Source organism: Bubalus bubalis, chromosome 21, assembly GCF_019923935.1.
Source record: "Bubalus bubalis isolate 160015118507 breed Murrah chromosome 21, NDDB_SH_1, whole genome shotgun sequence".
NCBI classification, from domain to species: domain Eukaryota; kingdom Metazoa; phylum Chordata; class Mammalia; order Artiodactyla; family Bovidae; genus Bubalus; species Bubalus bubalis.
In genome coordinates this window covers 9,735,957-9,758,236 of record NC_059177.1, presented here as the reverse complement: position 1 = coordinate 9,758,236, position 22,280 = coordinate 9,735,957, and the positions used below count along the sequence as shown (strand labels likewise).

At 41.3% G+C, this 22,280-nt stretch overlaps 1 protein-coding gene and 1 long non-coding RNA gene across 23 annotated transcripts in view; one reads left to right on the top strand and one right to left on the bottom strand.

The window, feature by feature from the left end:
- LOC123331055 overlaps window positions 1-22,280 on the top strand; it is a 126,043-nt gene that overhangs the window by 97,733 nt on the left and 6,030 nt on the right. Inside the window, exons 1-2 of one of the 2 annotated variants that reach the window (XR_006547520.1) lie at window positions 18,912-19,025; window positions 21,330-21,407. The exons of the other annotated variant lie outside the window; for it this stretch is intronic. This is a non-coding gene — a long non-coding RNA (uncharacterized LOC123331055). Of the gene's footprint in view, window positions 1-18,911; window positions 19,026-21,329; window positions 21,408-22,280 lie in introns of those variants that run through there. 2 annotated transcript variants of the gene reach the window in all.
- ARPP21 (cAMP regulated phosphoprotein 21) overlaps window positions 16,394-22,280 on the bottom strand; it is a 165,010-nt gene continuing 159,123 nt past the window's right edge. For all 21 annotated transcript variants that reach the window (XM_006048247.4, XM_006048248.4, XM_025272480.3 and 18 more), the window contains 2 exons: window positions 18,340-18,488; window positions 16,394-17,182 (listed from right to left, as the gene is read on the bottom strand). In XM_006048247.4, coding sequence (XP_006048309.2) covers window positions 16,925-17,182; window positions 18,340-18,488 — 407 coding nt within the window. In that variant the 3' untranslated portion in view covers window positions 16,394-16,924. The remainder of the gene's footprint in view (window positions 17,183-18,339; window positions 18,489-22,280) is intronic.

Below are 22,280 nucleotides of genomic sequence, written 5' to 3'. Positions count from 1 at the left end.
CTGCTTATTTAACTTATATGCAGAGTACATCATGAGAAATGCTGGACTGGATGAATCACAAGCTGGAATCAAGATTGCTGGGAGAAATATCAATAACCTCAGATAAGCAGATGACACCACCCTTATGGCAGAAAGTGAAGAAGAACTAAAGAGCCCCTTGATGAAAGTGGAAGAGAAGAGTGAAAATGTTGGCTTCAAACACAACATTCAGAAAACTAAGATCATGGCATCTGGTCCTGTCACTTCATGGCAAATAGATGGGGAAACAATGGAAACAATGAGAGACTTTATTTAAAATCACTGCAGATGGTGACTGCAGCCCTTGCTCCTTGGAGGAAAAGTTATGACCAACCTAGACAGCATATTAAAAAGCAGAGACATTACTTTGCCAACAAAGGTCTGTCTAGTCAAGGCTATGGTTTTTCCAGTAGTCATGTATGGATGTGAGAGCTGGACCATAAAGAAGGCTGAGTGCTGAAGAACTGATGCTTTTGAACTGTGTCATTGAAGAAGACTCTTGGCAGTCCCTTGGACTGCAAGGAGATCCAACCAGTCCATCCTAAAGGAAATCAGTCCTGAGTATTCATTGGAAGGACTGATGTTGAAGCCCCAATACTCTAGCTACATGATGTGAAGAACTGACTCATTGGAAAAGACCCTGATGACTGGGAAAGATTGAAGGCAGGAGGAGAAGGGGACGACAGAGGATGAGATGGTTGGATGGCATCACTGACTCAATGGACATGAGTTTGAGCAAGCTCCGTGAGTTGGTGATGGACAGGGAAGCCTGGCATGCTGCAGTCCAAGGGGTCACAAAGAGTCAGACACGACTGAGTGACTGAACTTAACTGATGTACTTCTGTATCTTATTTATCTTTGCATTTGCTTCTATCTGATGATTCTTTTTTTAAATCTATTTATTTATTTAGCTGTACTGGGTCTTAGTTGTGGCACACAGGAGCTTTAGTTACAGGCTGCAAACTCTTAGTTGTGGCATGTGGGGTCTAGTTTCCTGACCAGGGATTGAACCTGGGCCCCCTGCATTGAGAGTGCAGAGTCAGCCTCCAGACCACCAGGGAAGTCCCTCTGATTATTTTTTTTTTTAAATTATTCTTGTGTGCCTTTTTAAAATTTAATTTGGGCACTGTGAATAAAAAATGTAGAGACTGATGATGATGTTATTTTTTTTCCCCATCAAGGGAAAAACAATGAAGTAAATTTATTTTAGAATGAATAACTACTAAGATGAAAGCTAGAACATCTGGATTCTGCTCCTGACACTCTCACTGTGAGCTTTCAAAAGTCACCCTCAGGGGCCTCTGCTAACATTAAATCCTCTCTGCCGTCTTGTTAGATGCAAGAGATTACAATTCACTGATTTCCTCCTGTTACAGTGATGTATAAAATCTCATGGAAAGGAGAAGAATGAACAATGTTTAAGCTTAATAATACCTTTCTGAGATGAGAACACTCGAGCCACAAACTTTTATTAACTCGCCTGCAGTTGTAGAAATTACCCAGGGCCTTCAATTCAGCTTCTCTAGTAGACATTTGGGTGTGTCAGGAAAATCAATCAGGACCTCATATTTCAAGAAAATCCTAAATATGATTAATCTATTGTTTCTCTTGGCCTATAGTATTGGCATTCAACGAGTGTCTAGTCAGTATTATTTACAGCTGGCATATAAATTTTGTTGTTCATTCGCTCAGTTGTGTCTGACTCTTTGTGTGACCCCATGGAGTGCAGCATGCCAGGCTTCCCTGTACTTCACTCTCTCCCCAAATTTGCTCAAACTCATGTCCATCGAGTCGATGATGCCATCCAACAAGTGTCATCCTATATTGCCCTCTTTTACTCCTGCCTTCAGTCTTTCCCAGCATCAGGGTCTTTTCTAATGAGTCTACTCTTCACCTTAGGTAGTCAAAGTATTGGAGTTTCAGCACCAGTCCTTCCAATGAATATTCAATGAATATTCCAATTGATTTCTTTTAGGATTGACTGGTTTGATCTCCTTGCAGTCCAAGGGATTCTCAAGAGTCTTTTCCAGCATCACAGTTTGAAAGCATCAATTCTTGGGCGCTCAGCCTTCTTTATGGTCCAACTCTCACATCCATACATGACTACTGGACAAACCATAGCTTTGACTAGTCAGACCTTTGTTGTCAAGTAATGTGTCTGCTTTTTAATATGCTGTCTAGGTTGGTCATAGCTTTTCTTCCAAGGAGTAAGCGTCTTTTAATTTCATGGCTGCAGTCACTATCCACAGTGATCTTGGAGCCCAAGAAAATAAAGTCTGTCACTGTTTCCATTTTATCCCCACCTATTTGCCATGAAGTGATGGGACCAGATACCATGATCATACTTGTTTGAATGTTGAGTTTTAAAGCTCCTCTTTCACCTTCATCAAGAGGCTCTTTAGTTCCTCTTCACTTTCTGCCATTAGGGTGGTGTCATCTGCATGTCTGAGGTTATTGATATTTCTCCCGGCAATCTTGATTCCACCTTGCGCTTCATCCAGCCTGGCATTTTGCATGATGTACTCTGCATTTAAGTTAAATAAGTAGGGTGACAATATATAGCCTTGATGTACTCTTTTTCCCAATTTTGAAACAGTCTGTTGTGGATGAAATGTTACTTGAACCTAACTAAGCTTCCCTGGTGACTCAGATAGTAATAAATCAGCCTGCAATGCAAGAGACCCAGGTTTGATCTCTGGGTCAGGGAGATCTGCTGGAGAACGGAATAGATGCCTACTCTAGTATTCTTGCCTGGAGAATTCTATGGACAGAGGAGCCTGGTGGACTTCAGTCCATGAGGTTGCAGAGTTGGACATGACTGAGTGACTACCACTTTGATTTCACTTTTCACAAACACCAAAGTACCAAAATTACCCAAATGTCCAAAACATTCTGAGAAATTTGATTTGACTTATCTTGGCAAATAATCCACAACTTGAGATCTCTCTCCCTCCTTCTCCCTCACTGTCCTTTTCTCCCTCTCTCTCCTCCTCCTCCCCCCTCTCTCTCTCTCACACACACACACACGCACACACACACTTCTTTGATTAATATAGCTTTAGTTCTGCTTTCTCTGCCAGGAAAGTCATACACCCAAATAGCTGTATTCAGATAAACCCATTAACATTTCTCCTGAGAGGGAAAAAAAAAGTTAGCAATGCTCATGGATGAACTATCAAAACTTCCAAACATTTATCCTTTACTACACTGTAATGTCTATAAGAAAAAAAATGTAGGCTATTTCTCAGTTACTAAGACTCACCAAACTTAGAGCTAAAGTGATAAAATGACAACAAAAAAACACCTTTTCCTGTGTGTCTCAAAATAATGTTTACCTTGAAATCTCAAGTTTTCAGGAAAATACAGAGAGTCTGTTTTGCAAACACGTCTTTAACCATCTATTTTTTGGTGTCATTTTTACATTGCTTTCCTATTTCATATTTCAGATTAATTTGAAGCTTCTTATATAAATATACCCTTTCCATTCTTCACCCTCTTCCTCCCATTATGAAGCCTAGTCTAAATTTAATATTATTCACATGCATATTTTATCGCACATCTAAAAGCTATGGTAATTCCAGATCGATATTCATTAACCATACACAGTATTATTGTGAATGTTTTCGAGTTTATTTAAGTATCATATTTTAAGCATTTCTTTTCTCCTTTCATGTTTGTCCGTGATTTGTCTCTGAGATTTTCTCATGCTGAGATGTGTGGCTTTAGTTCATTCATCATTACCATTGTCCCTGACCCCTTTGTATGAATGCATCCATCCATTCTAGTAGGCATTCAGGCTGATGCCAATTTTTCTCTTTTTTAAAAAACTGACATTAGTCATTCTTGTGTGTTCTTGTTTACCTATGCACAGGGTACTCTGGGGCATTTTTCTACAAGTGGTATTGTTGTATGCTAGATAGACTTATTTCCAACTTTACTGCATAATGTCCCTTTCTTTATCAAAGTGATTGTTCTGGCTTACAAACCAGTCCCACCCTCCACCCCCAGTTGTGGACAAGAGCTTCTCATTCTCACCTAGTATTTAACTGCTGCTACATTTGTCATTGTTGCTTATGTCAGTTCAGTTCAGTTGCTCATGTCAATTCAGTTCAGTTCAGTTGTTCAGTCATTCCGACTCTTTGTGACCCCATAGACTGCAGCACGCCAGGCTTCCCTGTCCATCACCAACTCCCAGAGGTTGCTCAAACTCATGTCCATTGAGTCGGTGATGCCATCCAACCATCTCATCTTCCATTGTCCCCTTCTCCTCCTGTCTTCAATCTTTCTCAGCATCAGGGTCTTTTCCAGTGAGTCAGTTCTTCACATCTAGTGGCCAAAGTACTGGGGCTTCAGCTTCAGCATCAGTCCTTCCAATGAATATTCAGGGTTGGTTTCCTTTAGGTTGGACTGGTTTGATCTCCTTGCCATCCAAGGGACTCTCAAGAGTCTTTTCCAACACCACAGTTCAAAAGCATCTATTCTTTGGTGCTCAGCTTTCTTTATGGTCCAACTTTCACATCTGTACATTACTACTGGAATTACCATAGCTTTGACTAGATGGACCTTTGTAGGCAAAGTAATGTCCCTGTTTTTCAATATGCTGTCTAAGTTGGTCATAGCCTTTCTTCCAAGGAGTAAGCATCTTTTTATTTCATGGCTACGGTTACCATCTGCAGTGATTTTGGAGCCCAGGAAAATAAAGTCCGTCATTGTTTCCATTGTTTCCCCATCTATTTGCCATGAAGTGATGGGACTGGGTGCTATGATCTTAGTTTTCTGAATGTTGTATTTTAAGCCAACTTTTTCACTCTCCTCTTTCACTTTCATCAAGAGGTTCTTTAATTCCTCTTCACTTTCTATCTTAGTGGTGTCATCTGCTTATCTGAGGTTATTGATATTTCTCCCGGCAATCTTGATTCCAGCTTGTGCTTCCTTCAGCCTAGCATTTCTCATGATGTACTCTGCATATAAGTTAAATAAGCAGGGTGACAATATATAGCCTTGACATACTCCTTTCCCAATTTGGAACTAGTCCATTGTTCCATATCCCTTTCTAACTGTTTCTTCTTGACCTGCATACAGATTTTTCAGAAGGCAGGTAATTTGGTTGGTATTCCCATTTCTTGAAGAATTTTCCAGAGTTTGCTTTGATCCACACAGTCCATGCTTTTAGCGTAGTCAGTGAAGCAGAAGTAGATGTCCAGAACTCTCTTGCTTTTTCTATTATCCAACATTATTGACGATTTGATCTCTGGTTCCTCTGCCTTTTCTAAATCCAGCTTGAACATCCTGAAGTTATTGGTTCACATACTGTTGCTTATGTGGTGGAAAGTAAAATAGCATATGGAATTTTAAATTTATTTCCTGAACGCTAGTTATATTGAGCCTTTATTTCAATATGTGTATTGAACAATTTAGGTTTACTCTTCTGTGAATTGATTGTTCAGTTCAGTTCTTTAATTTTACATTGGGTTGTATGTCTTTTTTTTATAGCTTTATAATTATTCTTTATACATTTTGAATGTGTACAATATCTTTTAGTCAGTAGCTTCTCCTTTCACTTTGTCATGGTCACATTTCTTTAGAGTCATCTTGAATTTTATGGTGATCAAATTTACTAATACTTTTTGTTTATTGTGATTTTTGTATCTTCGTTTAAAAAATCAATATATAACCCGAGGACATGAAATGTTCTTCTGTAGCTTCTCCTAATATCTTACAGCTTTGTATTTTGTATTTAGAATTTTTCAGCTTTACTGAGGTATAACTGAATAATAAAACTACAAGATAAAGTATCAGCATGGTGATTTGATATGTGTATCTGTAGTGAAAGACTGTTCCTTGACAAGGTAATTAACATATCCATCACTTACCTCATTTAGGATTTTCAGCTACTTTAATGTTGTTTCTCTATGCTTTGTGAGATAAAATATTTTATTTTTTCATAGAGACTACATATTAACTCATTCCTATCATTGGATAAAGTATCATTTCCCCACAGTTTCTGTGTCATTATCTTTATTTGTGGATGTCTTCGTGTTTAGGCCCTTTATTTTATTCCGAGGGATATATTAATTTATTGGTGTGTTAAAACCATGAAATGTTAACTGTGTATCTTTATAAAATGCCTTGATATTTGTTTGGGCAGCATCCTCATCTTGTTCCTCCACATTTATTTGATGTTCTTAGCTGTTTGCTGTTCCGTGTGAACTTTAGGATAGACTTTTGAAATTCCTTTAAAATGGGTTGACACATTGTTTATAATAAGTTTGAGTTGTTTAATATGTGGAGAATTGATGTAGTGAGTCTGCTAGGCTGCCATAATAAAATACTACCTACGCAGTGGTTTAAGCCACAGAATCTTATTTTCTCATAGCTCTGAAGCCTTCCAGCCTAAGATCAAGATGTCAGCAGGCTTGGTTTCGTCTCACGAGATCACACATGTACATGTTGCTGGGTTGCATTTGTTAATGTTGTTCAGTCACTAAGTCATGTCCGACTCCTCTGTCCATGGAGTTTTCCAGGCAAGAATACTGGATTGGGTTGCCATTTCCTCCTCCAGGGGATCTTCCTGACCCAGCCATCGAACCCACATCTCCTGCATCACAGGAGGATTCTTTATCACTGAGCCACTAGGAAAGCCCTGCATTTGTTAATATTTAATTGCAAATATTTTGCATCTGCCTTCAAGAATGAGTTTGAACTATGATTTGACTGTCTTTATTCTTTCCTTGTTTTGTTCTGATTTCATGGCTTTAGCACTTAGCTGCTGTTTTGGGGGTAGCCTTAAGAAAAATCTAATAGAACACATATAAAGTGGCTTAGTGGGACTCCCTTGTAAACACTTCTGAGACTGGTATTTGGGGATTAGAATATCTTTACTATAGATTATTTTAATGTTAGGTTATTCAGGTTGTGCGTTTACTTTTTGTCATTCTTGGTAATCAATATCTTGTAAATATGGTATCCATTTTTCAAATTTATTGGCATAAAGTTGTTCATAGCATCCATACTATTTTTTTTTTGTTTATAGTTAGGCCCCATTTTTCCTTTCTAATATTGTTGTTGTTATTGTTTGTGTTTATTTGGCTCTGCCAGGTCTCACCTGTGACATGTGGGATCTTTGATCTCTGTTGCAGCATGTGGGATCTTTAGTTGTGGCACGTGGGATCTAGTTCCCCAACCTGGGTCGAACCCAAGGCCCCTTGCATTGGGAACATGGAGTCTTAGCCACTTTACCACTGGGGAAGTTTCCCTTTTTCATAGTGTTTTTCTTTCTCTTTTCATCGTTCATCCCATCAGAGTAACAACATTTCCATTCCACTTTTATTTATTCTCAGTAGCAGGAAGGACCCAGTGTCCATCAAAGGCTTGCATTTCCTTTTCCATACTGTGGACTTCTTGCTGTTAAGTGGTCCCCAACCGGGCCCACATTTCTCAGACTTTCCACGCAGTGAAGTGCATCCACATGCACAGAGGGATATGTCCCTTCTCACACTTCTTATCCACTGACTGGATGCAGAGGACTTAGCCATACAGAAGGTTGGCTTCTCAAGCTGAAAGGACTCTGGGTCCCTCTGTACAGCAGCCAGAGTAATGCACTTCTCATGTCTCTGACAGTGGGGACTCTAAAAATTATGACTACCTTTCCACCAAGGCCAACATGCTGCCCAAGACCTTCATGAGCTCAGCAGAGATGCTAAAGTAGGCTTGCTCTCTAGACGTGTGGGTCTCTGACAGAGACTTTGACTTGAGAACTCTCTATAGGTCTTGCTGCAACTTTCTTGAGTTGCTCTGAATTCTAAGCCTTTTTCTTTCTCCTGCACAGATGTCAGACTTGCGTCAGGTCAAATGACTCTGATGGCTTTCTGCAGCTCCCTAGACATTTCTCCTTATTGAATTTTCCTCCTATGTCTTTAAAAAGTCTAATTCCATCTTGGCATATGCTTTTCAGAGGCTTGAACTAATAGAGATGGTGCCCAGAGTGGATATAAGATGCCGTTCTGAGTTCCTTGGCACGTGGTTGCCTTGCTGAATGCTGCACTGGTGATGATGGGGTCAGGCCTCACTATGGGGAAGATGCCCTTGTAGGGGTGAAAGTTCAAGCATATGAAAGGCACTAGGAGAAAATGTCTACAGGGCAGCAGAGAGGTGAGGTGGCTAGAGGTACTGCTAAGTGGTATCTTCACCCTGCAAGGAGGCTAACAAAGAACCACAGACCATTCACAAGTCTTAAGGATGAGAGCCAGAGGGCCTCTCTGGGAGTGCATAAAAAGGCTTCCAACTTCCACAGTAGGAGAGGGGACACAGCTGAGTAGCAAACATAAAACCTCATAATTTCAGAGCTCCAGAGATCCTGAATGTTCAGTTGAATAGGTCTGCAATGCTATAGTCTCTGGATGAGAAAACCAGAAACCCTGGAATGTGGCATAGGGGTATCCTGATAGAAGGGCCAGGGGATGTTGGTTCTGCAGGCCCCTCTGAACCTCTGGAGGGCATGGAAGTGGCTCCTCCCCAGCACTTGGCTGGGAATCTCCATGAGATCCCTTCTCCCGCTCAGCAGACACTCTTGCTTCCTATCCTTGCTGGTAGGCTGATAACTAGTGTTAAATCCCTATGTACACTGGCTGGAAAATCACTGGTCCTGATAAGGGAGGGAACAGATGATGAAAGAAAGGAATAGCAATGATTAGAGAACTGTACAAGCAAGACCCAGACGTTAGTTTCTGAGGGTGCTTGATCTTGGAGCTAGGATTCAAAAGCAAGGCTCCTGACCTGAGGTAAAGGATGCTTTTATCTGCCCGATGCTGCACATGTAGGAGTTTGTGTGAAGGAATAATCATGTCATGCATCCTCATGGCCAGTAGTACTGACTGATTAATGGCCACCAGTTTGAACAGATCAACCAGTTGGTTGTAGAAGGTTTAAATAAGATTGGGGGTGGGGAGAGAGAGGGACAGAGGGGCAGAGGGAGAGAGAGAGATGTATGTACTTATACATGTGTGTGTGTGTCTGTGTGTGTGTAAAATACCCTAGGACACTGACACAGAGTGGATTTTGAACAACTATAGCCTTCTAGGTTCTCCTTGCCTCTTTCATGGGTATTCCATTTACAGTCTACATTTTTTTCATAAAAAACAGAATACAGACATCACAGTCCTTGGGCACTGTGCAGATCCTTCGTTAATGGAAGGTAAGCTAGCTGAGCCTGGGAAATCTCCAGAGAGGATGGCGTGTGGCCACAGTAAAGCAATAAATCATAAAACCATCTTCCAGCAGCCTCAGCTGCAAGTGTTTTTTTTTTTTTTTTTTTTTTAATCTACTCTTTTAAACAACTCTTTTTAACAGCGTCTCACTGTTTCTCCCTTAGGAAATTATTTCATTGTATAATTGCCCTTGCTTCCAGTGAAATTTTTCTTAATGTCCAATTCAAATTGTAGCATTTTTCAGTCTCAGGCCATTGCTCTCTATTACATTACCATTAAGCACTTTAAGTAACTCCTCTCTCTTTTGAAAAGGATGAAATTGGCTCTTGAGTTTCATTGGAAAATGTGGCCTCCTCCTTGTAGACAAATTTTAAGCACTTGAAAAAGATAGGTGATTGTCTTATTTCTTAAAAAATTTTTTTTTTCTGTTTTTCATCAGCTTAGAAACAATTCATGGGACAGATATATATGATTCAGATGGCACTATATACTTGATGTTTCTTCCAATCACCCTGTAATAGAAGGGTGTGTTTGTGCTTAGTCGTGTCCGACTCTTGCGACCCCATGGACTGTGGCCCGCCAGGCTCCTCCGTCCATGGGATTCTCCAGCCAAGAATACTGGAGTGGGTTGCCATTTGCTTCTCCAGTGAGCTGAGGTAGTTGATGTAAAAAAGAGATGACATTTGTGCATAGACAGCAGTGCCTACTGACTTACTTGCTGGAGAACCCAGGAGAAGCAGCTGCAAACTCTGTATGCAAAGAAATCCAATTACAAGAAGGTCGGAGTCTTCTGATAGCATTATGGCAACACAAACAGCAGTGGTTTCCAAGCTGTTAACACAATAAAATCCTTTGGGGTACAGAGGGAGCAATAAGGCCCTACGTCATCCCCACATTTAACCAGATCTGTTTTATTGGACCATTCCTATGGGGATGTTGGATCTCTTAACAAGAAACATGATTCAAAACCTCACAATAGGGACTTCCCTGGTTGCCTAGTGGTTAAAACTCTTTGCTTCCAGTGCAAGGGGTGTGGGTTTGATCCCTAGTTGGGGAACTAAGATCCCACATGCTGCACAACATGGCCAACCTCCCCCATCAAATTTCACAATAAGCTGTCCTATTTTTAATTCCAGGACCTTGATATTCTGTGTCCTCTTCTCCTTCTCTACCCCCACATGAGCACCCCTCCGCCGCCACCCCCGCCATCCCCTGTTTGCACCAGACTCTGAAGAAGTGAGGTCTTGAACATTCAAAAAGCAACTCTTTTCCAACAGGATGCTATCTAGCCCAATCAGTCTGACCAGTGCATCAGCGATATACACATTATCATGAATGCCTGATGTGTTTGCTCCTTGACTGTTCATCAAATCCTGGTTTCAAGGCTCACCCCTCTTCAGATTTACGTCTCCTCCTGTTTGCTCAGTATCTGACTTCCTTTCCTCCTGTAACAACAGTGAGAGGAATATGGAATAAAGCAGTGAAACAAAACAAATAATAAACTTGAATGTCAAAGCACTCACTGCACATCTGCAGTCAGGGGGTTGGTTATTATTGTCTGAGCAGAAGCAGCCTCATGCCCAGTAGATGACCCGGTTCTCTGTTAGGACATCAATCAGAAGGTGATTTTCCTCCATGAAAGAATTGTATCAGATGCCTCTCCCCCGCACTGTGTGCACAACGCAGGGGGCAGCAGAGAACCCAGTTCCAGGAGTAAAAAGCTCTTACCACTGATGACACGTAATAGGGGTAAATCTACTTTGGAAGGAGAAGATTGGAGGTTGCAAAACTTCACAGAAGGCAACTTGAACTTAAAACAGACACTACAGCTGAGGACTACTGGAAAATAATGTCAAAGCCCTAATGAAAATAGCTTTCTCAGTAAAGAGGGTTTTAGACAGAATAATAGGGGAGGAAGCAAATATTTTTGGTCCTGTATAGAAGAAGTGGCATCCGGCAAAGTACAGAAAAAAAAACAAACACTGTTTTGTGAGCCAGAATGGATAAATGTCTCACCAGTTTTATTCTGTTTTGTCTTTTAACAAGAGCGACTAGGCAGTTGATATCTGATGTTGCTGCATATTGGGGGTTGATACAAGATACATCGTGATGGAGACTTGGCGGCCCCACTGTGCTGTTTCAGTTTTCTCTTCAGTCTCATTTGTTTTATCTTAAAAGTTTGTAGGAACTGTGCCTTGCGATGCAGCTTAAGACAGTGCGCTTAGGTACAGAAGCTTCTGTCCACGAGGGAAGAAGGATATACATAGCACTAAAGCTTTGCTGCCCATAAAAACAGAATCGCTAAGACTTAAGAGCTAGGACTCATTTCTGACTGAGCCCAACAATGCTGATGGTAACTGTTTGCGCCCAATCATCACTATTATTGTGTTCATCTCTGGTTTCTGAATGAAGATCCTTTTCGAGTCTCATCCACACCACTTGCTGAGGCCCATGCTTCTTTATGAACCATGGCTGAGATCACATGACTTTTCATTCCCAAATCTTCAGGAGCCTCTGGCTGCCTGTTAACTCTTGACCGGCTTTCAAGATCACCCCAGCCAGGCCCTCTGTCAATTTCCCATTATTCAGTCTCTTCTTTTCTTCTAGACTTCACCTCCCACTCCAGCCAGCCTCTACAGGAAGTCCCCAACACGCAAGCCTTCAAGTTGGGAACTTTCAAAGATATGAATGTGCTTCTGGTTCTAGCAAGGAACCAGAACCCATGCCAGCAACATCAGGCATGAGTGAAATTGCAGTCTGCTCTCCATCTTCTGTTGCTGAGAGTCCTTCAGCTCTGCCATCTCCCGCCTGCTCGCCCTCCTCCCGTCGGTCACTTCTTGCCTGTTCACTCGATACCAGCCCCTGTATGCCAGCTGTTGCGCTGTACTGCCATACTTTTCAAGGTACTGGACTGTAAGATTAAAAATGTTTATTTTTTGTTTGTTTTTTTTAGTGTCATTTGTGTGAAAAGTAGTATAAACCTATTACACTACAGTACTATATAGCCGATTGTGTTAGTTGGGGACCTAGGCTAACTGTTGGACTTACGAACAATTTAGACTTACGAATGCACTCTTAGAACAGAACTTTTTTGTATGTAGGGGACTTACTGTAGTTCATCTTTTTCTTCCTTTTTCTCTGCCTAGGCATTTCTCCTGGTTAGGCTGGGGCTCACCCACACTACGGTCTGCAGGCTCAAATTCCATCTGTTCAACAGGGCCCCGGTCAAAAGCCTCATAAAACCACAGCCAGAAGCCACCCGTTCCTTCTCCAGAATCTTATTTTAATGTGTCTTATATTTAAAATAGGAGACCTATGACTACCTTCCTATATTTTTAGTTAGTTATTTGGTATAATTTATTCTGAAAACTCACAAAGTTCCTAAAAGGCACAGTCTCCATAGACTGTGGTACAAGGTCTTGAAATGAATAAGAAGGCATCAATGCTTGGATGCATAAATCAGTCTTGTTCTCTTTTATACTCACATAGAGATCTGAAAGGTCGTTTGGAATAATTATATCTACATAGCTGTAAGACTGTTACTACCATTTTAGACATAAATAGAAATATGAAGTCCTTCAATATTAAGAATCGAAAAGTCCAGAAATATTGGTGCCAAGGCTTACCTTTCAGTGCATGTGTTCAAGGAGTAAATAATGCACTCCAGGGGCAGTTACCCAAAGATGTCACAGCTGGAAATAAGGTTGTAGTATTATTACATTTACCCTTTATAATAGTCTAATATGGTATCTATAGAAATAAAATAACCATGTTTGTACTCTTGGTTTCAGATGCCTTAATATAATTAAAAATATAGGTACCTCATATTAGTCTCTTGATATATTCTATGAAGAGAAGGATATTTTGTTCAAATATGTTTGACAAAATATGCAAATTATGCTTCCCTGTTACATCATAAAGGTTTCCAGAAATCAGATAGCTTTTTAAAAGATTGTTTGGCCTTCATTAACCTTGTCTTACAATTATAATTGTCCTGGGAACAGTCAGGTTTAATCTAACAACTATAAATATCCCAAGGAAAAAGTCTTCTATGGAAAATGTTTTAGAAAAACTGTTGTAAGATATTGCTTGGATTTTAAAGTCTGCAAGATGTGGTTGGACTCCACCTTTAGGGTGAGGTATGTGCAGTTCTTTTTTTGTTTTTGGCCTGGGAATGATGAGTTTGCCCCTGAGGGCACCCCGGTGCTGGTGAGGGTGGGCATGCCCCTCTGTCCTGGATGTGCCCGTGTATGCAGAATACAGGCAGCCGGGGGACAGGCGCATGGAAGCGGCCTCCCACGCCAACCGCCGGCAAAAGTGGAGGCAGAGTCCAAGCGCTCACTTATTTTGACAGCAAAAGCCGTTTCTGCTGCCACTTTCTTTCCCCTGATTGTGTCTGCTTTGTCCTTCCTTCTTCTCGAGAAGCTGCTCTGGCTCATATGTGCTCCACTTTTCCCCCCTGTATTTTGGCTGCACCACGCAGCACGGGTGATCTTACTTCCCCCACCAGGGACTGAACCCACGCTCCCTGTGGTGGGAGTGCAGTGTCCTAACCAGTGGACCACCAGGCACGTCCCTACCCCAGCTATTTTGTTTTGTGATTTATGACTTAGCCTCCAGCTATATTTATAATTAATTACATAATTCGATTTCCATAATGTTATGTAACACACTGTCTTATCCTACTCCATGTGCTGGGGAATGATATTAAAACAATAAAATGGCTGAAATTCATTGGTATCCTAATTAGAACATTTAGTTCTAACCATCACAGTATAACCAAATGTATGAGAAAACTTACAAGAGTAAATCTGTGGGCATGAAATGTATTTGTAATCTTACTTGGAATTGTGCCACTAATTAGGATATAATCAAGTATGCAGTAAAAGTTTGCTGAATAAATGAATGCATGAGTCACTTGTGTTCTCTTTTACTTTAACATGGAGAATCATTAGAGATGACTGTATATTTACATATGTATCTATATAAGTTTATAGACATATATAATTTCCAAATGTGATTGTAATACAATTTTAATCAATGTGAAAACAATTGAATGTTCTCCTGACAGTAAATTAAATTCTGGAAGTGTTTCACTAATAAAACTGTCTCCCTACGCAGCCATCTCGAATATTCAAATGTAAAGTAAGTTTAACATGATATTAGGAATAAAGTAATATGGGATACAAACACTTAGTGAAAGGAAGGAAGATGGCTCAGCTATAAACAGTAAGTAAAGGGATTTGCTATGCAATAAAAGTCAAATGTCTAAATATGAGAGTAATACATTTGGAAAAGAATGGCCAACAACAGCAAAGATCTATCTGTCTTTACCCTTAGCATGATGTAGGCTTCAAATCCATGGGAAAGAAGTCTCAGTAATTCTAAGACTCCTTAAAGAAGTGCTTTAAATTTCTCAGAATAATATGAAAAGAAAAACATTCAGCCTATATTTGGATCCTTGGGTTTGGGATCACTGCCAGGGTCAGAGGGCTCCCTGGAAAATGTATTTCAAAAATGAGTCCATATTGGTCAGCCGCCTCCTTCCATTAGGGGAAAATACTAATTTGGCGAACACTTTGCTTCTTCTCAGAGCAGCTCTTGGTTTAAAAGCTACTCAACCTATTGGTTTAATGGCTCAATTTAAAAATGCAACATCCCTTTTTCTTAGAACATTTTTCATAGTTCTGGTTTACTTATGATGAAGTCAGTTGACTGAGAAGTTGGGAAATGGAACAGACTTCACAAGGAATGAAGCTGATGATGGTATGTGTGAAATTCCCTTTTAAAGGAAAATTAATGTAAAATTAAAGAACAGTGATCACCGACTCAATGGACACGGGTTTGGGTGGAGTCCGGGAGTTGGCGATGGACAGGGAGGCCTGGCGTGCTGCGGTTCATGGGGTCACAAGGAGTCGGACACGACTGAGCGACTGAACTGAATCTGGAAGGTAGTTTGCATCTGGCTGCCTAATTCCATCTCCAGCTAAAGGACATGGACATGAAAAAAATCTAATCTACAGAATGTGGTAATATGAAAAATAATGGGAATTACCCAAATATACTTTCCAAATCCTTCTCACTGGCAAGTGTTTTTTAGGTGTAGAGTTAACAGAACTGTTAGTCACTGTACTTCTATAGCGAAGTGAAAGCTGTGGGGTTTTATTCTCTCATTAAATACCCCCTGGAAGGGCCAACGGTGATACTCAGATGTAATTTTTCAAAGGGTGTCATAAATCAGTCTTACCTGCAGAATCCACAGGGAGGTAAACATTTTGAGATTACACAGAAACAGCCTTTTCAATGTTTTTTGTGTGTGTGACTGTTTTGCATCTTTGTAACCAAATTCTTGCTTTATTTTGCCTTGTTTTAAATCATTAGGACAAGCATTAGCACCTTTGAGTTCCTGACTTACTGCCAATACCTGTAATACTTTACACTGTGTGACCTAACATAATGGGTTAAGTTAGACTGGGCCGGTTTATTTTCTTTCTTTCTTTCTTTCTGATTGTGTTGGGTCTTCATTGTGGAGCACAGGCCTTCTCTTGTTGCGGAGAGCGGGTTTCTCACTGTGGTGGCTTCTCTTCCGGCACACGGGCTCCAGGGCGTGCAGGCTCAGTAGCTGTGGCACACGGGTTCAGTTGCCCCCTGGCATGTGGCATCCTCCTGGACCAGGGACTGAACTTGTGTTCCCTGCATTGGCAGGTGGATTCTCGACCACACCCAGGGAAGTCCTAGATTGTGCCTCTTTTAATTTCCCTCTAAGCAAAGATACCTTGTTTCCCAGGTGGTGGATGGAATTTGAATGGAGGTGGCACAGGGTTTAGCACAGGATTTGGTATAGAGCTGCTGTTCGTGGATTTTCCCAGCTGGTGAAGTATAGCTACATGCATTCAGTGGGCCTGAAACTAAAGGCCAGATGCGTACATTTCAAAAATGTGTGTTCAATGAGTGGATGCGCCGCATGCCATTTATTTCCAGGAGCCAGCCCTGTGGTATTCACGACAAGAACTGCAGTTGGCGCAGTGTTTGCCTACTAGTGTGATACCAGTTCATCTACAAACACCCAGAATATCTTTTCTGTGCATTATTTATAAAGTAGTGCTTGAAGGGGATAAAAGGGACACAAGCCAACACACAGGGGAACAGAGAGTGAAAGAAACTGGTGGTAAAAACATGACCTTCCTCCATAAGGTCAAATAGTTTTATTTCGATTAAACACTACAATACAGTATATATCCATTAAAAAAAGAAAACTCTATTGTGTATATAAATTATTCCTTCCATTCATCAATTCTTTTCTTTTCCATTACAGCTTTGGTACAATGTGATTGCAGTATATAATTTTTTTTAAATACTTCTTAGCATCACAAACTCAACACAAAGTACAAAACTAAGAATCCAAATTAGGGATAGTATCGTCTACACAGTGGTATTCAGTGGTAGGAGAAAATCTTACCTTGATGAATTCATGTCACTAGCTAAGCTAGAAAGGCATACCTAGCGGACATGACGGAAATATGCACCATTAACCAGCTAACGTGTGGATTAGTCTTTTTTTTTTTTTTTTTACAGAATACCAGCAGCAGTCATTTGGGTGTGGAGTGAATACTTAAGTCCTCAGCGAGTTTGCCCACCTGGCTCCTCTTCCCGCAAAGGGCCACGGTAGTGTCGGAAGACACGGGCCACGGCTGGAGAGCTCAGAACTTGACCTGCCACCCGGCGTTGCTCATGCTGGCACAGTTGGTCCTGCAGCTGGCCGACACCACGGGGACAGTGCTGGAGGGGCAGGGCGGGCCCATCAGCCTAAGGTTGTTCTGAGGGGTCGGCGGTGTGACGTTACAGTACACGGGCATCCCGGCGGCTGGGAGGGAGCCTTGGCCTGCCTGGGTAGGTAGCATGAGTGGCTGTTGGTACGACTGCTGGGGCAGTCCTTGAGAACCCTGGGTCATTGGCACCTGTGTGGAGACACAAGACACGTCCCTGTATGAGGAGGGCCTTCTGGGGTGTCCCGCAAACTATGGTCGTGTCATCAAAAACAGTCACGCTTTGGGGTTGGAGTCCCAGCTCTGCCTTTTATCAGCTGTTTCACACTGGGCAAACCATTTAACTGCTCTGATTTTCTGATTCCACGTGCATAATGACACCTCCTTCAAAGTGGCCCCTGAAAGGGCTGCAGGAGTATGCAACAGCCCTTGGGCTGTGTCTGGTGAGAAGTAAATGCTCAGAAAGTGTTAGCTTTGAGCCTCTTTCCTTCCCCTTTCCTCACTCTCCAGGGACTGCTGTCTGGACCACCCCCTTCTCTGGATTTCTCTCTGTTTTGGAAAGCCATGCTCCCATTCTGGTTTTATGCAAAGTGGCCTGGAGCCATCGATAATAAAAGAGGCTCTTGTCCCAGGAACCTACCTCACTCTCAACTTGCAACTTTCAAGAACATTTCATATTGAGTTGGCAGTAGAGACCGATGCAATGTGAACATGGATGGTCAAGGCAGGAAGACTGAGGATAGGGTCTCTAGGACCAGAGGTACTTGGTGCAGCTAAACTGAATGATTAACATACTTCACCAACCCTTCACTTTCCCGCTCAGTGAATTTCAGAATATACATTACAGAAGGGGGTGTGACACTTTAAATACTCAATGTGAGTTTAGTCTGGAAAATGCAACTGTCAGGTCCAATAAATACCCTTTAGATCAATCTGAGATGCCATTTAAAAAGCTTTATAAGTTAAATTTGTGGTGAAATGAAGTTTCTTTGGCTGGGATCAAAACAAACGAAAATTTGTCACGAGGACTGTCTCTCATTAAGTACCATTTCAACAGAATGTCCAGAGGTCTTCATGAACAGAACTTGATAGAATTGTCCTTCATGAATAGAAAGTTTATATGGAACCAGACTTAGAAGGGCATTCAAAAGCCATTTGTGTTATAGAAATGTACATTTTCTGTTTTCTATTTGTCTAGTGTAATCTTGACTCAAAATCAACCATCAACACGATGGCACCTAGCACCCCCTACCACCTAGCCAACCATCTGAGACGGGGACACACCCACAGCCTGTACTTCGCCAAGTTCTGCTTTTCAAAGCACTGTTTCCCAAGCTCCAGACACGCACCTGATAATTAGACACGGTTGGGTAGGAGACCATCACGCTCTGCACTGGAGTTCCTTGCTGGCTGCTCATCACGCCCTGACTCTGAGGTGGCTGCTGCACCCCCATGAGGCCTTGGAACCCCTGCTGACCAGACAAGACTGGCTGGTAACCTGCAAAGAGGAAACATCTTTTGAACTGGTTGTACCGAGGAGAACGAAGATGAAATTGCATGGAGTAAGAGAACTTCTTCACCAGCCAACCTGAAGACCTTTCACTCTCTGTATTAGGAATGCGTATTTCCTAACTATGCACGTTTTGCTTCTCAAGAGTGGATGAGGCCATGACTCCAAAAAATTCACTGATATTTCCATCCAAGGGTTAGTGTTGTGGTAGGAGTACATTCTTCATGACACAAAGATGGGAACCTCTACTGATGTTGGTTGACTGCTGTAAATTATACCTTTCAGATCTGTCTTTTGCTTTGGTTTCAATGATACTTGGAGAAGTCACAAAGTATCAAGTTTTTCTTTATTAAATTGACTCATTTTCTCACCTTCTGACTCCTGCACTACCTCACTTCACAGAGAGATCACCAAACAGCCTCTTAACTTGGGACACGTCCTATTTTCCATGCCCTAGTGCACCAGAAGACTCACAACTCGACCTAATTCAATATTCGTTGACTCAGACAAAGGCAACAACAGCAGGTACGTCACACTTTTATTCTGTTCCACCACTAGCCCCTGAGAGAACGTTCTGGCAAAACACTCCCATAAGAGACCATGTATATATCATAGATTATACAGAATACAAAATTTAAAGAATGTATCTGCTGGTGTCCTTCCAGGCGGGCCAGTTGGTAGGGCTTCTTTTCTTTCTTTTTTAAGGGCACCAGAATTTATTCTAATTATTTTAACCCCTACTACAAGATGTGGTTTAAATGCATTCTTAAAGCAAGGCTGTCAACTATTCTTATAAATATTGGAAAGAAAGTTATGATGTTGGTGAAGATGATATGTGATAGAGAAATAAAACAGATTCCCTTCATGCTATAAAATAAGGTCCTTCCAGAGCTCCTGTTATTAATCGTACTGAAACCAGGCCAACTGCTGTCTTAATACAGTTCTCTGGGAGACAGGCTTTACATTTTCTTGATGTGAACACTAAGTTTTACAATCAGATTTAAAAAATTGAAACAAAGGGTAAAAAATTCCTAATCAGTGCCCATTGTTCATAAATAGCCTTTCTTTTGAGTGTATGTGAGAGTTTCAATCGAGAAAGGATGAAATTACATTAGCATCTTTACAATAGACAATACTTGGCAATCCTGTGTTCGGCCAAAAATGTTTTCATTCACCTTAGAAATACTGTGGAAGTGTATCTTGCAAACAGCCACTAAGTTAAGAGATCAGCTCTGTTCATCAAATGAGATGAAAATGAAGCGAAGTCAGAACACTTGAGAGAGCAAACTCGGGGATGAGCCGGGTCAGGAGGCTGGGACGGTGCCTGCACCCATCAGTGAGTGGAGCCAAGGCGTAACCTGGAAACCATCCTCTGACCTTCTTTTCTGTGCCCCATTTTTAAAAATGTTCACATCACTCTGCTTACTCCATTTTAATAGTGGTTTTACTTACTAGGTTATTTTAAATTCTAGTATAGACACCACATACTAAGAATGTAATTAAGGGTCATGGCCACCTTTCCTCCAGTTATTCTGAGTTCATGGGTACACAGTCAAAGCCTCCCTTACATGTGCTCTTCAGGTCTACTGGATCTCAATAACCTCAGCCCAGAGGGTTTATAAATAAGGCAGTGTTTGAAATTTATACAATATGGAGAAATCATCAGACTTGGGAACAAGAAATGTGACTTAAGGCCACGCCACGGTCCTCCCTACCTCCCACAATGCCTCATATGCAGGTAGAAATTTCTTTTAACATTCATTGCAAAAATCTGTTCTCTAGGATTTCCCCTTTTTATTCTCATACCCATTTGGCCCTGAAAAAAAAAATTCTGTTGCTGTTTTATTATTACTAGGACGTTACTACTAGCCATATCAAATTCACTGTAGCAAGGATTGTTGTTATATATGTTAAAAAAAAAAAACAAAAAAACTTGGCATGACTGTAGAAAATTCATGATCACAGCCTTCCTTACCATGTCCTATTTCTATAGCAAAGAGCAAGCAACGTGAACACACCTTCAGGTCTGTGTAATGGTGCTTATTTCTGGCTGAACAGTCAAAGTACAGGTTGAAAATGAGAGAAATGTCTTTTGAAAAAATCTGATTTATACTTGGATCTTAGGGAGAAATCCCGCTGGTCTTGGGGGTACTACTGCAGGATACACATGGCTACGATGGAACCAGAAATGAGAGGGAAGAAGGGGAGGGGAGTGGGCAGGCGAGGTCGGGTGGCCTCACGTCTAAAGAGGATATATTTGCTTATTGAATCCTTCCAGCCTGTCCCAAGTCATCTTCAGAATGACTGTGTTTCACAGCATCTGTTCAAAAATAAATCAAGGTGGCCTATGAAAGATTCATTTATTACATCAGCTCTATAAACCAAAATTGGGGTGAAGGGGAAATATCAGTCGGATGATAATATAGCTGCTAAGACGTACAGAAAACAGAATGTCTTGGTAGGAAGAGGAAGTAGCTATCAGATAATATTCAAGGAGAGAAAAGGAATGAGGAGGTCGGGTGGCCTCATCCCAGTAAAGGTGCGGGCCTAGGCTGTGGTGGGAGGGGGATGCAGTTCATCTTCGCTGAGCCCATGGGTATGGGGACACTGCCGTGGTGGCGCCCTCCCCAAGCCACTTCTGCCTGATTTGTGAACTTCAACATCCAGTCACGCATAGCAATGGGCTACCAGCTCTGCACCAGGATTCCCAGAGTCAACACACTTAAGGCAAATAAAGATTTATGTGGGGAGCGAATCACGCCATACAATTTCTAAATGAAAAGTTAAGGAAAGTCCAATTTATATTCATGAACCCCATTCATTTCTCAGTTCGCTCTGCAGGCAAGAAAGTCACACCTGGAATGGTTTAATTGGAGGGCCCCACTGCTCTAAGTGATGCTACAAAAGGTAGGCGGCAGAAAGGTCCTTGAGACAGGAGGCTGTGTGGAATGTGAATCTGAGCTCCGGTCTAGGAATAGACAAACAGAAATCTGAGAGCAGTGACCTCAGTGAACTAACAGGGTCTGCCCGGGACACAGCTCGCCCGAAGGCGAAGGTGGTGGAGCTGGCTGGTGGCAGCCTGCTTATCTTGTCTGCTCAAATGAGAAGCCTGTTCCCGTTTGTCAGTTCTTAGCTGTGAAATGATCTGTTTTTCATATTTATTGAGGATTAGCCAGATAGAATGCATCGTACAAAACAGAAACAGCAACAGTAGCTGCCCTGGAGGCTTGCTAGGGCGATCGTAAAGACATTAGCTATTTGTATTATTCCTTTTTCAGTTGAGGTTAATTCAATTTTCATGTCACATGCGTCATTTATTTTCTGAAGGTAAAAAGGTCAGGAATGGACAAATGCCTCCTGACCAGTAAAAGAATACCCCTCTGCTAAGATTGAGGAGGTATAACATGTAAAATGTCTGGATCTTACAGATCTGAAATTTAAAATTGTTTTGACTAAAATATGGCAGTTATTGAATACTCTTTGTAGTCCAAGGGTAATTCATTAATATTCTGTCAAGGAAACATTTTGCTTGATGTAGCATATTTATGAAAAATCAGAATGTAAATTGGAATTACAATTTAGGAATTAAAACTTGCATGATTGATACAGATGCTATTTTAACTCTTATTTGTAAATACATTGCTATGGAGCCAACATTTTGGAAATGAATGAATGACAAAGTCATGACCTGTGTTTTTAGTTGTTTGATTCCCTGGCTGTTGTTGGTTATGAAGGTTGAAGGTGAGGAGGGTGTATCTTAACTACAAATATTGGGCAAAT